Source organism: Trachypithecus francoisi, unplaced genomic scaffold, assembly GCF_009764315.1.
Source record: "Trachypithecus francoisi isolate TF-2019V2 unplaced genomic scaffold, Tfra_2.0 Lachesis_group20, whole genome shotgun sequence".
Classification (NCBI taxonomy): Eukaryota; Metazoa; Chordata; class Mammalia; order Primates; family Cercopithecidae; genus Trachypithecus; species Trachypithecus francoisi.
Genome location: NW_022681466.1, coordinates 13,008,077 through 13,024,322, shown reverse-complemented (window position 1 = coordinate 13,024,322; position 16,246 = coordinate 13,008,077). Strand labels below are relative to the sequence as shown.

The following is a 16,246-nucleotide window of genomic DNA, read 5'->3' as shown; positions in this document are numbered from 1 at the left end:
CTGGGAGAGCTGGGGCCGGGTGAGCCACCCACTGAGGCGGGCCTGCACCCCTTAACGGTCCCATCCCCACTGTGCTCCAGGGCTGTCCTCTGCCACCCCGGGCAGGAGCCTCTGGCTCTGACCTTTGTCCAGTGCTTGTGCCCGTGTCTTGCTCTGAACGTCAGGGGAGAGCAAGGGGTTGCCAGGAGCTAGGGAGGGAGGGTTGAGGACCTAGGTTGGGGAGGGGTGGTGTCCAGTGAGGTCATCTGTGATAGGTGTTGGTGGCCTCGCCCCGCCCAGGCTCAGTCTGCCACCCACTCCCTGCCCCCATCTTCCCCACGACCTCAAGACCTCCCCTCCGCCCCACCTCCACCGGCCCGGGTCACCCTGCCCATCCACAAGGCAAGGCCACCTCCTGGACCCGAGTCTCTGGGCACTGGGAGGTTCTGGGCGCGCTCTGGTTTGGGGAAAACTGTGGGCGTCCTCCCCCTACAGCTGCAGGACCCTCAAGCGGGACAGATACAGTTTAATGCGCGATGGGCTGGTCCGGGCGCGGCCTCAGTACTCCCAAAGCGCGGTCCCGGCCGGGGCGTCGGCGTCGGCGCGCAACAGGCCGGAGGCGCCGCCGCGCAGGTACTTGCCGCTCCGGGCGCGGATGGCCAGGCGGCCGCGTTCGCGGAACTCGAAGACGAAGTCCTCGGGGCGTTCGCCGTCGCTGCACACGCTGCCGTGGCTGCCCGTGTACCAGAATCCGCCGCCGCGGCCTGGGGGACGGGACGGCGTTGGCGGCGGTGCCCAGCCCAGCGCCCGCTGCGACCCCCGCTCCCGCGTGCCCACCCGGCCCGCCGCGCACCTCGGATCTGGTAGGCGCCGTCGCTGAAGCTCAGGTGGAAGACGTCGTAGACGGAGCGGTTGGTGTCCAGCTGGTTGGAGCCGCGGCGGTGGCACACGAAGCCGTCCAGGCCGCGCAGCACCAGGATGGGCCGGTTGATGAGCTTGAGGGTGAACTCCTCGTCTTTGCCTGGCAGGGAGAGCGTCTGCTGCGCTGCCCCTCCCGCCACCTTCCCTGTCCAGGCCGGGAGGGGTGGGGCCCCCGGGAAGTGCCACACCTGGACTTAGGGGCGCAGGCCTGCCCTTGCCTCATGTGCGGCCTTGGCAAGGTGCCTGGGGGTTCCCGGCAGCGGAGAAAAGGACACTCCCATAAGGACCTAACTGTTTCCCTTGCCAAGACGGTTATCTTGACTAGCAAGTATGACTCCATGACAGCAGCCATTCCACGGGCTAAGGAGGGTCCAGCTCTTGGTGGAGATGGGGTGTCTGGGCAGGTGCTGTCCCTGGGTGGAGACAGCCCCTACCCCAGTCCCTGGCAGGCAGAGTGCTCACCCACAAAATCGCTGATGGCCGCCAACTGCCCATTCTTCTTCATGCACACGTAGCGCCCATTGCTGGCTTTGAGTGCCACCCGCCGGCCGCGCCACTCCATCTCAAACATGGTGTTGGCGGAACTGGAGGGAGCAGCGAAAGGTCTCCTCAGGACAGCAGGAGATGGGGATGCTGGGTATCTCTTCCCTATCCTCCTCAGGTTCCCAGGAGTGGGACAGGAGCCTGCCCTCCACTGACACACCCGCCACCATCAGGAGCTACCTGGCCCCAGTGGGCTTTCCTCTCAGCGAGCTGCCACAGCAGTCCTCATGGCCAAGGCAGTGATGGTGGCAGAAGTGATGGGAATGGTGATGGGGATACAGATAGGGATGGAGATGGGGATGGTAGTGTGGATGGTGAAGATGGGCATGGGGATGGGAATGGAGATGGGGATGGGGATGGAGATGGGGATGGGGATGGGGATGGGGATGGGGATGGAGATGGGGATGGGGATGGGGATGGGGATGGGGATGGGGATGGTGGAGATGGGGATGGGGATGGGGATGGGGATGGTGGAGATGGCGATAGGGATGGGGATGGTGGAGATGGTGATGGTGGAGATGGGGATAGGGATGGTGGAGATGGAGATGGGGATAGGGATGGTGGAGATGGTGATGGGGATGGGGATAGGGATGGGGATGGTGGAGATGGGGATGGTGGAGGTGGAGATGGGGATGGGGATGGTGGAGGTGGAGATGGGGATAGGGATGGGGATGGTGGAGATGGAGATGGGGATAGGGATGGTGGAGATGGTGATGGGGATAGGGATGGGGATGGTGGTGATGGGGATAGGGATGGGGATGGTGGAGATGGGGATGGTGGAGATGGAGATGGGGATGGTAGAGATGGGGATAGGGATGGGGATGGTGGAGATGGAGATGGGGATGGGGATGGGGATGGGGATGGTGGAGGTGGAGATGGGGATGGGGATGGTGGAGATGGGGATGGGGATGAGGATGGTGGAGATGGTGATGGTGGAGATGGAGATGGGGATAGGAATGGGGATGGTGGAGATGGGGATGGTGGAGATGGTGGTGGGGATGGGGATGGTGGAGATGGAGATGGGGATGGGGATGGGGATGGTGGAGATGGAGATGGGGATAGGGATGGTGGAGATGGGGATGGGGAGGGGATAGGGATGGGGATGGTGGAGATGGTGATGGTGGAGATGGAGATGGGGATAGGGATGGGGATGTGGAGAGGAGATGGAGATGGGGATGGGGATGGGGGATGGGGTGGTGGGATGGAGATGGGGATGGGGATGGGGATGGTGGAGATGGAGATGGGGAAGGGGATGGTGGAGATGGTGATGGGGATGGGGATGGGGATGGTGGAGATGGGGATGGTGGAGATGGTGGTGGGGATAGATGGGATGGTGGAGATGGGGATGGATAGGGATGGGGATGGTGAGGTGGGGATGGGGATGGGGATGGGGATGGGGGGTGGGGATGGTGATGGTGGAGATGGAGATGGGGATAGGAATGGGGATGGTGGAGATGGGGATGGTGAGATGGTGGTGGGGATGGGGATGGTGGAGCTGGAGATGGGGATGGGGATGGTGGAGATGGAGATGGGGTAGGGATGGTGGAGATGGTGATGGGGATGGGGGGATAGGGGATGTGGAGATGGTGATGTGGAGATGGAGATGGGGATAGGGAGGGATGGTGGGGAGATGAGGGGGGATGGGGATGGGGATGGGGATGGTGGAGATGGAGATGGGGATGGGGATGGTGGAGATGGAGATGGGGATGGGGATGGTGGAGATGGTGATGGGGATGGAGATAGGGGGGGATGGTGAGATGTGGTGGGGATAGGGATGGGGATGGTGAAGATGGGGATGGGGATAGGGATGGGGATGGTGGAGGTGGGGATGGGGATGTTGGGGATGGTGGAGATGGTGATGGGGAGATGGAGTTGGGGATAGGAATGGGGATGGTGGAGATGGGGATGGTGGAGATGGGGATGGTGAGATTGTGTGGGGATGGGGATGGTGGAGATGGAGATGGGGATGGGGATGGGGATGGTGGAGATGGAGATGGGGATAGGGATGGTGGAGATGGTGATGGGGATGCGGATAGGGATGGGGATGTGGGATGTGATGGTGGAGATGGAGATGGGGATAGGGATGGGGATGGTGGAGATGGAGATGGGGATGGGGATGGTGGAGATGGAGATGGGGATAGGGATGGTGGAGATGGTGATGGGGATGGGGATAGGGATGGGGATAGTGGAGATGGGGATGGTGGAGATGGTGGTGGGGATAGGGATGGGGATGGTGGGATGGGGATGGGGATAGGGATGGGGATGGTGGAGATGGGGATGGGGATGGGGATGGTGGAGAGGAGATGGGGATGGGGATAGGGATGGTGGGTGTGATGGGGATGGGGATAGGGATGGGGATGGTGGAGATGGGGATGGTGGAGATGGTGGTGGGGATAGGGATGGGGATGGTGGAGATGGGGATGGGGATAGGGATGGGGATGGTGGAGATGGGGATGGGGATGGGGATGGTGGAGATGGTGATGGTGAAGATGGAGATGGGGATAGGGATGGGGATGGTGGAGATGGGGGGGATAGGGATGGGGATGGGATGGGGATGGTGGAGATGGAGATGGGGATGGGGATGGTGGAGATGGGGATGGGGATGGTGGAGATGGTGATGGGGATGGGGATAGGGATGGGGATGGTGGAGATGGGGATGGGGATAGGGATGGGGATGGTGGAGATGGTGATGGTGGAGATGGAGATGGGGATGGTGGAGATGGAGATGGGGATAGGGATGGTGGAGATGGAGATGGGGATGGGGATGGGGATGGGGATGGTGGAGATGGAGATGGGGATGGGGATGGTGGAGATGGAGATGGGGATAGGGATGGTGGAGATGGAGATGGGGATGGGGATGGGGATGGGGATGGTGGAGATGGACATGGGGATAGGGATGTGAGATGGTGATGGGGATGGGGATAGGGATGGGGATGGTGGAGATGGGGATGGTGGAGATGGTGGTGGGGATAGGGATGGGGATGGTGGAGATGGGGATGGGGATAGGGATGGGGATGGTGGAGATGGGGATGGGGATGGGGATGGGGATGGGGATGGTGGAGATGGTGATGGTGGAGATGGAGATGGGGAGAGGAATGGGGATGGTGGAGATGGGGATGGTGGAGATGGGGATGGTGGAGATGGGGATGGTGGAGATGGAGATGGGGATGGGGATGGGGATGGTGGAGGTGGAGATGGGGATAGGGATGGTGGAGATGGTGATGGGGATGGGGATAGGGATGGGGATGGTGGAGATGGTGATGGTGGAGATGGAGATGGGGATAGGGATGGGGATGGTGGAGATGGGGATGGGGATGGGGATGGGGATGGGAATGGGGATGGTGGAGATGGAGATGGGGATGGGGATGGTGGAGATGGAGATGGGGATAGGGATGGTGGAGATGGTGATGGGGATGGGGATAGGGATGGGGATGGTGGAGATGGGGATGGTGGAGATGGTGGTGGGGATAGGGATGGGGATGGTGGAGATGGGGATGGGGATAGGGATGGGGATGGTGGAGATGGGGATGGGGATGGGGATGGGGATGGTGGAGATGGTGATGGTGGAGATGGAGATGGGGATAGGGATGGGGATGGTGGAGATGGGGATGGGGATAGGGATGGGGATGGTGAGATGGTGATGGTGGAGATGGGGATGGGGATGGGGATGGTGGAGATGGAGATGGGGATGGGGATGGTGGAGATGGGGATGGGGATGGTGGAGATGGTGATGGGGATGGGGATAGGGATGGGGATGGTGGAGATGGGGATGGTGGAGATGGAGATGGGGATGGTGGAGATGGTGATGGTGGAGATGGAGATGGGGATGGGGATGGGGATGGTGGAGATGGAGATGGGGATAGGGATGGTGAGATGGAGATGGGGATAGGGATGGTGGAGATGGTGATGGGGATGGGGATAGGGATGGGGATGGTGGAGATGGGGATGGTGGAGATGGTGGTGGGGATGGGGATGGTGGAGATGGGGATGGGGATGGGGATGGGGATGGTGGAGATGGTGATGGTGGAGATGGAGATGGGGATAGGGATGGGGATGGTGGAGATGGGGATGGGGATAGGGATGGGGATGGTGGAGATGGTGATGGTAGAGATGGAGATGGGGATGGGGATGGTGGAGATGGAGATGGGGATGGGGATGGGGGATGGGGATGGGGATGCGGGAGATGGTGATGGGGATGGGGATAGGGATGGGGATGGTGGAGATGGGGATGGGGATAGGGATGGTGGAGATTGGATGGGGATGGGGATGGTGGAGATGGTGATGGTGGAGATGGAGATGGGGATGGTGATGGTGGAGATGGAGATGGGGATGGGGATGGTGGGGATGGGGATGGGGATGGGGATGGTGGAGATGGAGATGGGGATAGGGATGGTGGAGATGGTGATGGGGATGGGGATAGGGATGGGGATGGTGGAGATGGGGATGGTGGAGATGGTGGTGGGGATGGGGATGGTGGGGATGGGGATCGGGATGGGGATGGGGATGGTCGAGATGGTGATGGTGGAGATGGAGATGGGGATAGGGATGGGGGTGGTGGAGATGGTGATGGTGGAGATGGAGATGGGGATGGGGATGGTGGAGATGGAGATGGGGATGGGGATGGTGGAGATGGAGATGGGGATGGGGATGGTAGAGATGGAGATGGGGATAGGGATGGGGATGGTGGAGATGGGGTAGGGATGGGGATGGTGGAGATGGTGGATGGGGATGGGGATGGTGGAGATGGGGATGGGGATGGGGATGGTGGGGATGGGGATGGGGATGGGGATGGGGTGGGGATGGGGATGGCGATGGTGGAGATGGGGATGGTGGAGATGGTGGTGGAGATGGGGATGGGGATGGGGATGGTGGAGATGGGGATGGGGATGGGGATGGTGGAGATGGAGATGGGAATGGGGATGGTGGAGATGGTGATGGGGATGGTAGAGATGGAGATGATGGTCATGGGGATGGCAATGATGGTGGGGATGGTGATGGTGGTAACGGGGATGTTGGAGGAGGGAGGGATGTGTGCACTCACACTTGTGTGGCTGTGGCCTGAATGCCCCCATGGGTGACCAGGGTCCAGTAGCCCCCAGTGCTGGAATAGAAGGTGCACTTCTTTGTCTCCTGGTCAATTTGCATCAGGAAGGTCTCATGGTCTAGTTCATCATCCTGATTGGCTGAGACGTTGACCCCTGGAGGGAGGAGATGGGGAAGCCCCTCACGCCTCTCCTGGGTAGGGAGCAGGGGATGGGGGCATGCTTTTGGGGGCACCCCTGAAGCCAGAGGGGGGGGTCTCATCCAGAAACCTCGACTTGAGAAGATTTGGAAGGCACCTCTCAGAGAGCCTGGGAACCCTGCCCCAGGGCCATGTGTGCCATCTGTGGACCCTGCACACTGTCCCCAAGGGAGCCGTGACCTCCCTCCACACCCCCAGGAGCCAGGCCCTTCTGCTTGGCACAGCCCCCACTCTCTGCTAATCAGTAATCAGCTGGTAATCTCCTTGCCCTGCTCTCTTGACCTAGGGCTTACACCAGCCTCTATTTATAATTCACCCTAAGCTGCTGGGTGGGCACAGGCAGGACCTAACGATGGGGATGGTGGGGATGGGGATGGTGATGGGGGCACCCCTAGGCACCAGGCAGGGGCTGGTCCCTGTCACCTCTGCAGAAGTCCCAACCATCTGTGCTTGGTCTCCCAGGACCCCTGCGGGAGGACAAGACTGCCCTGGGCGCCATCTGAGGTTCCTGCGAGGGGATGGAGGGGCACCCATGCCCAGCATGGGGACAGCAGACACCAGAGCCTCCCCAGGATCTTCTGTGAACTGAGTCCCTGGCTCCTCCCACAAGCCACCTCCCTGTTTCCATGGCAACTGGCCACTGGGAGTGATGTATCAAATTGTGGAGCCCCCCCACGAGGCCCAGGGACTCTGGTGGCCTGTCCAGCTGGGGACTGGGAGGGAGTGGTGGGCAGAGCCTCACAGGGCCTGAGGGTGGGGCCAGATCCCATCCCACTCTGTCCCCAGGGGAGAGGGCACCAGGCTATGACTGTGCCAGAGAGCTTGTGACCTGTTCCCTTCTGCCAGCCCCAAAGCTGCCCCTCACACCCCAGGCTGGGGTCTCCCTCACACTCACCACTGATCAGATGCAGAGGAGCGCCCAGCATGTCCCCTGCACTGTGGCCGAGCATTCGTGACAGCATCCCCACTGCCACCAGCTCTAGATCCTGGTAAATACTGAGCTAAGAGCAGCTGTCTGGGCCCAGTGGAAGGCAACACTGACATGGTGCCCGGGGGTAGCAGGACCCTTCAGGAGGAGGGGCCCATGAGGGGCGTGGGAACGCCGTCCCTGCGGGCACTGAAGGAAGAGTAGGGGTAAAGCCATAGCATCGCAGGGCTGCCCCCGCCACCGCGCCTCCCGGGCCAGCACTTTGGTGTCCCTAGTGTTGCCCCCACACCTCCTTCAGACAGAATGCTGTCTGGGGCTGCCTCATTCAGCCATCTGCTTCTAGAGAAATGACCTCAAAATAGGAGAGGAGTGCAGTTGGCATTGGCCTGGGCAACACTGGTTTTACCCAACTCCAGAGGGGCTAGTTGAGCAGCTGGGGGACTCAGTTCTGGCCAGTGAGCATGAAGAAGTGTCTGCTAGGACTTAGGGGAGAAGTTTTCTTACTCCTCAGAAGACACAAGCAGAGCCAGTGCCTCTTCCTCTGGACTTGGTCCTGCCTGGATGTGAGGCCTGGAACACCAGCAGCCACATTATGACTGTGAGGGCGTCAGACTGAGGTCAGAGCTGACCCAGGAGAGTGGTTCAGCAAAGAGGTAAGAACGGAGGACCCCAGGGAAGCTGCTGAGCAGGTGATGGTGGCTGTCTGGGAACCCACCATGCCCAGGGCTCTGGACTCCCGTTTCAGATGATTATGTCACTGCTGGAGCCAGCCTGTGGCCAGTTTTCTGTTACTGGCAGCATCAGACACTGCCTGCCATGCTGTCTGCCGGCAGAAATGAGCAGGCTCTGGCTGATGGCAGGGATACATGCAAGCCTGGGTGCTCACTCCCCTCCCAGGGGGAAGAGAGGCTTAGGGGCCGCCCAGCCAGGGAGATGCCTCGATGAAGGGCCTGCCATGTGGCCGCTCCACAGAGGCCGGGTGGGGGTGACACTATGGCACCTCCCAAGCTGCAGCTGCCTTGGAAGCTGGGGGGTTCCATGCCCCAGGACTGAGATGCCATGTCCCACTCCCCACAGCACTGGCCACCAATCCAGAGCCTGAAACACCTGGTAGCCAGGTCCTCACCCTTGGCCCTGTTGAAGGCAGGGAGGTGAGTGGCTGCTGCTTCCTGCTTCTAAAGTGGGAGATGGGAGCCGGTCTTGAGTAGGGGATTCTCCCTGAAAGGGACGATGGGATCAGATGCAGGGTGGTTGAGGATCAAGAGACTGAAAAATGGTCCATACAGTCCCCATCCCTCCACCAGTCTTACTATCAGCACCCCTCCATCACCATCACCATCACCATTACCATCATCACCACCATCACCTTCATCATCACCACCATCACCATCATCACCATCACCATCATCACCACCATCACCATCATCACCATTACCATCATCACCACCATCACCATCACCACCATCATCATTACCATCACCATCATAATCACCATCACCACCATCATCACCATTACCACCATCACCACCACCATCACATCACCATCATCACCATCACCTTCATCACCATCATCGTCATCACTGTCACCTCCATCACCATCATTACCATCATCACCACCGTCCCCATCATCACCACCATCACCATCATTACCATCACCACCACCATCACCATCATCACCACCATCACCATCATAATCACCATCACCACCATCATCACCATTACCATCACCATCATCACCATTACCACCATCACCACCACCACCATCACCATCATCACCATTACCATCATCACCATCACCTTCATCATCACCATCACCTCCATCACCATCATCATCATCACCATCACCATCATTACCATCACCATCATCACCACCACCACCACCACCATCACCATCACCACCACCCCCATCATCACCACCATCACCATCATTACCATCATCACCACCATCCCCATCATCACCACCATCACCATCATGAACATCACCATCATCACCACCACCACCATCACCACCACCACCATCACCATCACCATCATCACCACCATCACCATTATCACCATCACCATCATCATCGCCGCTGCCACCACACTGTCACCACCACCCTCACCTCCACCTCCATGCCACCATCCACATCACACCACCAATGCCATGGCCACTGCCATGGCTGCCGCTTTGAGTCTGCTTCCCAAGCTGTCCACTTACAAATACCTAAAGGTCCAGTGTTTTTGGCTCCCTGGAGGAAGCATTCTCACTACCACTGTCCCACTTACCCCCTTTAACCTCCTAAGGATTGCCACATGCCCGGGCCTAGGCCCAGGCCAGCAGGCATTGCAGCTGGACTGTGGGCTGTGATGGGAAGGAAGGGCCATGACCATGCATCCACAGTTGAACCCTCACTCCTAGGGCCCTGTCACTGCTGGGACAGGCCTGAGGACGCTGACTGCAGGTGCAGGACCCCATAGCCATGGCCGGGCTTCCCTCTCAGTGTGCAGGGTGGGGCCTCTGCCATCTGGCCCCAGAGTATCCATGTGCCCAGAGGGCCTGGACATCCATCAGGGCAGGGGCTTGGTGGGCACCTGGGAGCTGCCAGGAGATAGGGGAGCTCTCCTTGCCCAGCTGATGCTGGTCTGGAGAGACCCGAGTTGGGAGGAGGAGCTCCAGGCACCCGGCTCTCCCCACCTTGCCTCTTCAGACTACCTCAGATCCACTCTGGGGTGCATGGAGCCAGGAGCCCAGGTGGGTAGTGACTGCCCAGGCCAGGGCGTTTGCCTCAGAGCTCAGCTGGTGGGGAAGGAGGAACTGCTGGGGTTCACCCCATAGGCGGTGGAGGGAGTCACGCAGGGAGGCAACTGGTGACCCAGGAACTGGGGAGAGCCAGGCCACACCCCACTGGGGCAGGGAGGTGCCTCCCCACCAGGAGCCCAGGCCCCGGGTGAGGCCGCCTGCCCACTGTGTCCTCCAGCACTGGAGTTGACCTTAAGCCCCCCAACTCCTGAGGACATGAGGCTCCACTGGTCAGGCACATGGTAGTGCTATCCCCGCCCTACCCTGGGCTCCCTGCCCTGCCCTGGGCCCTTCCCTAACTTCCTTTAAAGTCCAGAAAATGCGGCCGGGCGCGGTGGCTCACGCCTACAATCCCAGCACTTTGGGAGGCCAAGGAGGGTGGATCACTAGGTCAGGAGATCAGGATCATCCTAGCTAACATGGTGAAACCCCGTCTCTACTAAAAAATACAAAAAAATTAGCTGAGCGTAGTGCCGGGCACCTGTAGTCCCAGCTCCTTGGGAGACTGAGATAGGAGAATGGCATGAACCCGGGAGGCGAAGCTTGCAGTGAGCCAAGATCACGCCACTGTGCTCCAGCCTGGGCGACAGAGCAAGACTCCCTCTCAAAGAATAAATAAAGTCCGGAAAATGGGGTGGAGGAAGAGAAGGGGAAATATGGGCCCCCCACAGCCTCCTGCCCACATGCCCCTCATGGCACCAGGTCAGACCTCCTGCCCCTGCCGGGCACTGCCCATCACCTGGCCCACACCTCTCCAGTCTCAGACTCTGCAGCTGCCCAGGGCTTGGCTGAGACATTCTCCAGCTATGCTGAGAAAGGCGGGCAACCCTTGCCTCTGACCTTGAAGCCACCGCCCCTCAGTGGGGGTCCTCTGGGCATGGCCGGAGGCCCACCCACCCGACCCTGAGTGGCCACACATGTCCCACATGGACCCCCAGCCCAGAACAAACGTGAACACATAGACACGATGCCACTCCCCGTGAGACTCCCACGGCCTCTTTCCCGAAGCAGGGGGGGTCCCAGCACCCCTCAGGAGGTCACCACCTGTGCCCTCCTTACCTTGCCGCACAGAGACGTAGCGGTGGTTGGCAGCCACTAGCACCACCTGAGGGTGACTCTCCTCCAGGTCGAAGAGCTCGTCCTTGCTGGGCCGCGTGTTTCGGCCGGCCTTGAGGGTGCCAGCAGGCCCCACGGGTGCCAGGTAGCGGCCGTCGCAGTCCTTGAAGGCCAGCTTGCCCGCCTTGAACTCCAGTGTGTAGCAGGCCCGGGGCTCCGGCTCCCAGACCAGGCGGCCGTCGCTGCGCAGGTAGCGGCTGTCACAGGACTTGAGGCAGTACCGTCGGCTCTGGAAGATGAGGGTGAGGAGGGCGTCCACGCCCCAGGGCTTGTCACCGTCCGCAGCCATCTCGTCCTCCCGCGGGCACAGGTGCACGTAGCGCCGCCGGCTCACGCTCAGCAGGTGGGCCTGCGGGTGGATGGCCAGGTGCACGGTCCACAGCTCGGCCGGGGAGATGGCTGTGGCAAAGCAGGACAGCTGGTCCTCGGTGCCTCCGAAGAAGCGGCCATGCGGCTCTGACTGCAGCGCCCAGCGCCCATCTGGCTGTGGCAGGACCAGGAAGCGGCAGTCACGGCCCGGCTGCTCTGCCTGGCAGGCCACGCGCCCGTCCTCTTCTGCTGACAGGTAGCGGCCCAGGTGGCTGCTGCGGAGCAGCACAGCCGACCCTTGTCCAGGGTCGGGCTCCAGCACCCAGGTCTGCTTCCTCTTGAGGCTGGGCGCCGAGGCATTGACCTTGAATCCGAAGCCCTCGGCTGTCAGGTAGCGGTCAGTGTCGTTGACGAGGCCAAACTGGATCCTCAGCACCTGGTGCAGGCCGTTGGTCGGCATCTTCAGGCTGGCCGGGTCCCCGGAGGGGCCTGGGACGCTCCCTCTGAGTGCTCACGGCCCCCGTGGTCCCCCAGAACCCCAGGTCGGCTCAGCTGGCCCACAGCCCCCAGACCCAGCCGGCGTCATGGACCCCCTGTGTGCTCTGACCCGCCTCTGACCTGCGGCAGCAGCCTGGGAAGCTCTTAGAGGGCCCGAGGGCAGCAGAGGGCGGGCGGGGAGAGCGGATCAGAGACGTGCAGCTTAGGAGCCGTACTTTTCACTACTCTGAGCTTGGATTTCAGCCACTCCTGGATTGCACAGAGTCCAGAGCCTGAGGGCCCGCAGGGCTGGAGGGCAGGGTTGACCCGTTTCCTCACAGCGTAGGCCCAGCGCCCCTCTTCATGGCCCTGCACCTTTCGGCCTCTCTCGTTCCTGCCCACCTCCTCCAACCCCGTGTGGGCTCCCAGCCTGGGCCAGCCCTTTCCGATGTAGAAGCTGCCGGTGGACCGCTCACGGCTTGGCTGCAACCCGATCGCCGCGTGTACCCTCGGTGGCCACCAGGCCCTCAGCCGGATCCAGTTACTGCTTCTCTGATTCCTGCTGCCAGGAGCACAGCAAGGACCCCACCCACAACCTACAGCCAGGTCATCTCTACCCCAGGCCAGCCTCTGGCCACGCTGCTCAGGCCCCAGAATGACGCGCACTGGACCGCTGCCCACACTGGAGGGTGGAACACAGTGGCCGTGCAGCCCTGCAGGCAAGGGTCAGGGTCAGAGGCCCCAGTCTGGCCTGGCCCCAGCACACTCCTGTGCACTCTGAGCAAGTCGCTGGCTCCTGAGGCTGCCCCTTCCTCTGCTGTGAGCTGGAGTGAAGCCAGCCTCACTTCACTTTGGAGTCTTTACGGATGTGGATCCAGGAGGCTGGTGGGACGCTGTCCACCCCATGCTCCCAGTGGTGACCCTTGGAATCTGGGAGAGGATGAAAGCCAGCAGGCTGGGAGAGACTGGAAGTGGTCACACCTGTCCCCAGCACCTCCCTGCTCTGGGCCACCTAGCTGCACCCCTTCCCCAGAGCCTGAGGGGCACTGGGCCCTGCTCACCATGCCTGACGCCCACACCTGCCTCAGGGGCTCAGAGCCAAGTAGTGAAACCAGAGCTGCCCACCTTGGGCCAGGGCCAACCCGGTGTCCTCTTCCTCATAACAGCATGTGACCCTCTGATCTCCCTGGGGAGTGGGAACAGGGGCCGCAGGGCACTTCCGGGCATGGCCTGGAGTCAATCCCCTGGCCTCCTGGGTCCCCCATCTCCTGAATGGCTATCATGGGGGTCCCCGTATGGCAGGAGTCTGGCCAAAAGCAAGGGGCCTGGGCTGAGCACCTGTGGGCCCCAGAGATGGGCGGGGCCATGGTGGCAGAGTGTGCACAGACTCAGGGACTCCTCCTCTGTCCTGTAAGCCCTGGATAGCAGCCGTGCCAGGCACCTGCAAACACGGGAGTAAAAGGAACCTGTCCTCACTGTCCCCATGCTCAGGACCTGGGTGGGGGCAGAGAGACTCCCACATTCAAATACCCCCTAGGGCACGGTGCACACCACGATGCCAGGGCCTGGTCTTCCCTCTCCCTGTGCACTGGCCTCATCCGCCTCTGTGATTCACACGCTTTTATGAGGCACCAACTGTGTGCGAAACCAGGTCATGTGCCAGGCACCATCCTAGGAAGACGCAGTCTGGGGTTACATCCCCTCGCCAGAGACGATGCCCACACACGCTCTCCCACAGTTTCAAGGGAACTGAAGACCCAGGCCTAGTACCGATGCCAGGGAAGTGTCTGGATTAGGGGCACAAGCTGGGGTGCTGCCTGCACTTCAATTTCCCATTGGATCTTTTTAAAAATTTTTTTTCTTGAAACAAGGCCTCGCTCTTTGCCCAAACTGGAGTCCAGTGGCACAATCTTGGCTCACTGCTACCTTAGAGCTCAAGCAATCCTCCTGCCTCAGCCTCCCAAGTAGCTGGGACTACAGGCACTTGCCACCAGGCCCAGCTAATGTTTGTATTTTTAGTAGAGATGGGGTTTCGCTATGTTGCCCAGGCTGGTCTCGAACTCCTGAGTTCAAGTGATCTGCCCGCCTCGGCCTCTGAAAGTGTTGGGATTACAGGCATAGCCACTGTGCCCAGCCTCCCATTGGATTTTGAGGGCACAGCTCAGTTGGTCTGTGAGTCGTGGGGGACGCCGGAGGGGCAGCTGTGCCCATGGTCCCCCCGCCTCAGACACAGACACTGGCTCCACCTCCACTCCCCAACGCCCAGCCAGGCTGTGAAGGAGCCCAGGCGGCCTGTCCCTCTGATTGGCATGACGGCCTCATTAACGCTGCCTGGGCTGGCAGGGTGCTTAGGCATCGGGTGCCCAGTGGGAAGTGCCCACTGGCCGCCAGGCGCTAAGTGGGCCTGGCTCTGGGCAGCCTCTCAGTGGCAGAGCCAGGAATGATGGCGGCTCCTGAGTTCTGGGGCCCCACAGCTCCACCTTGGGTGGGGCTGCCTGGAACTGACCCAGGTGTGTGAGCTAAGGGGGACTCTCAGGAACCCAGGGAAGGGCGACTAAAGGGTGGGTGCCTGGGCCGGGCTTCCTTGGAGGGAGGCCATTGGCAAGGATTCCAGCCCCTCCTGCCTCCACCTCAGGACCCCAGATTCTTGCCCAGCCACCTGCTGGGATTGTTTCCTCTGGATCCCCAGCAAGGTTTCTGGCACACAGCAGGTACTTAATAAGTGCCTGAGATTGTTGGACGTGGGGAGTCTGGTTCTGTATTATTAGTATTATTTTCAGATAGAGTCTCACACTGTCACCCAGGCTGGAGTGCAATGGTGGAATCTTGGCTCACTGCAACCTCTGCCTCCCGGGTTCATGCGATTATCCTGCCTCGGCCTCCCAAGTTGCTGGGATTACAGGCGCCCACCACCATACCCGGCTAATATTTTGTATTTTTTAGTAGAGACGGGGGTTTCATTATGTTGGCCAGACTGGTCTCGAACTCCTGACCTCATGATCTGGCCTCCTCAGCCTCCCAAAGTGCTGGGATTACAGCTGTGAACCACTGGGCACAGCCTTTTTTTTGTTTTGTTTTTGAGACCGAGTCTTGCTCTGTCGCCCAGGCTGGAGTGCAGTGGCCAGATCTCAGCTCACTGCAAGCTCTGCCTCCCGGGTTCAAGCGATTCTCCTGCCTCAGCCTCTGAGTAGCTGGGATTACAGGTGTGTGCCACCATGCCCGGCTAATTTTTGTATTTTTAGTAGAGATGGAGTTTCACCATGTTGGCCAGGCTCATCTTGAACACCTGACCTCAGGTGATCCACCTGCCTCGGCTTCCCAAAGTGCTGGGATTACAGGCGTGAGCCACCGTGCCTGGCCGTCTGGTTCTTTTTTATTTATTTTAGAGACAGGGTTTTGTTCTGTTACCCAGGCTGGAGTGCAGTGGTGCTATCTTGGCCAATGGCAGCCCGACCTCCTCAGCTCAGGCAATCCTCCCACCTTGACCTCCTGAGTAGCTGGGACCCCAGCACAGGGCCAGGTTCTTATGTGATGGACTGAGCCTCTGCCGATGGGTGCAGCATCATGCATGTGTGTGAGTGTGGTGTGTGTGTGTGTGAAGGTGCTCATGGACGAGGGTGGGCAAAGGTTGCCAGCAGGGTCGCCTGCTGGGCCAGCTCTGGACCCTGGGAATGTCATCCTGGATCCCAACCTGAGAGCCTACTCAGGGCTGCTCAGCAGGGAGCCCAGGTTGTACACTGCCCAAGGGAGGCAGTTTCCAGGGTTCCACTCATACTCCAGACACACACAACTCAAAAGAGCATGTGGTGGGCTGGGGCACTCTAGCCCCCTGCAGTGTTCTCAGGCAACAGGGAGCACCCCTCCCACTGACCCCCACCAAGCCCTGTGGGCACACTTCCAGAGGTGCCATGCAACCACTCACATGGGGTGCACACGCGCCTGCCACCCT

The 16,246-nt window shown here is 60.5% G+C and overlaps 1 protein-coding gene across 2 annotated transcripts; it reads right to left on the bottom strand.

Annotated features, from left to right (window-relative positions):
* Nucleotides 1-489: 489 nt before the first annotated feature.
* On the bottom strand, nt 490-14,281 carry FSCN2 (fascin actin-bundling protein 2, retinal). Of its 2 annotated transcripts, none has more exons than XM_033182606.1 (5): nt 11,455-14,281; nt 6,485-6,641; nt 1,363-1,484; nt 833-1,000; nt 490-743 (listed from the first exon to the last, which is right to left on the bottom strand). In XM_033182606.1, exons 1-5 carry the CDS (start codon nt 12,278-12,280, stop codon nt 538-540), a joined length of 1,479 nt encoding a protein of 492 aa, XP_033038497.1. In that variant the 5' UTR covers nt 12,281-14,281; the 3' UTR covers nt 490-537. The 2 variants fall into 2 exon arrangements, with proteins under 2 accessions (XP_033038497.1, XP_033038498.1); XM_033182607.1 differs by having other exon boundaries at nt 496-743; nt 833-1,088; nt 1,367-1,484.
* Nucleotides 14,282-16,246: the final 1,965 nt, after the last annotated feature.

Coding starts and splice junctions, on each gene's coding strand:
- FSCN2 (XM_033182607.1), bottom strand. CDS start 12,280: ATGCCGACCAACGGCCTGCACCAGGTGCTGAGGATCCAGTTTGGCCTC. Junction 1,485..6,484: donor CAGGCCACAGCCACACAAGT/GTGAGTGCACAC, acceptor TGCTCCCTCCAG/TTCCGCCAACACCATGTTTG. Junction 1,089..1,366: donor TGGCGGCCATCAGCGATTTT/GTGGGTGAGCAC, acceptor CCCTAAGTCCAG/GTGTGGCACTTCCCGGGGGC.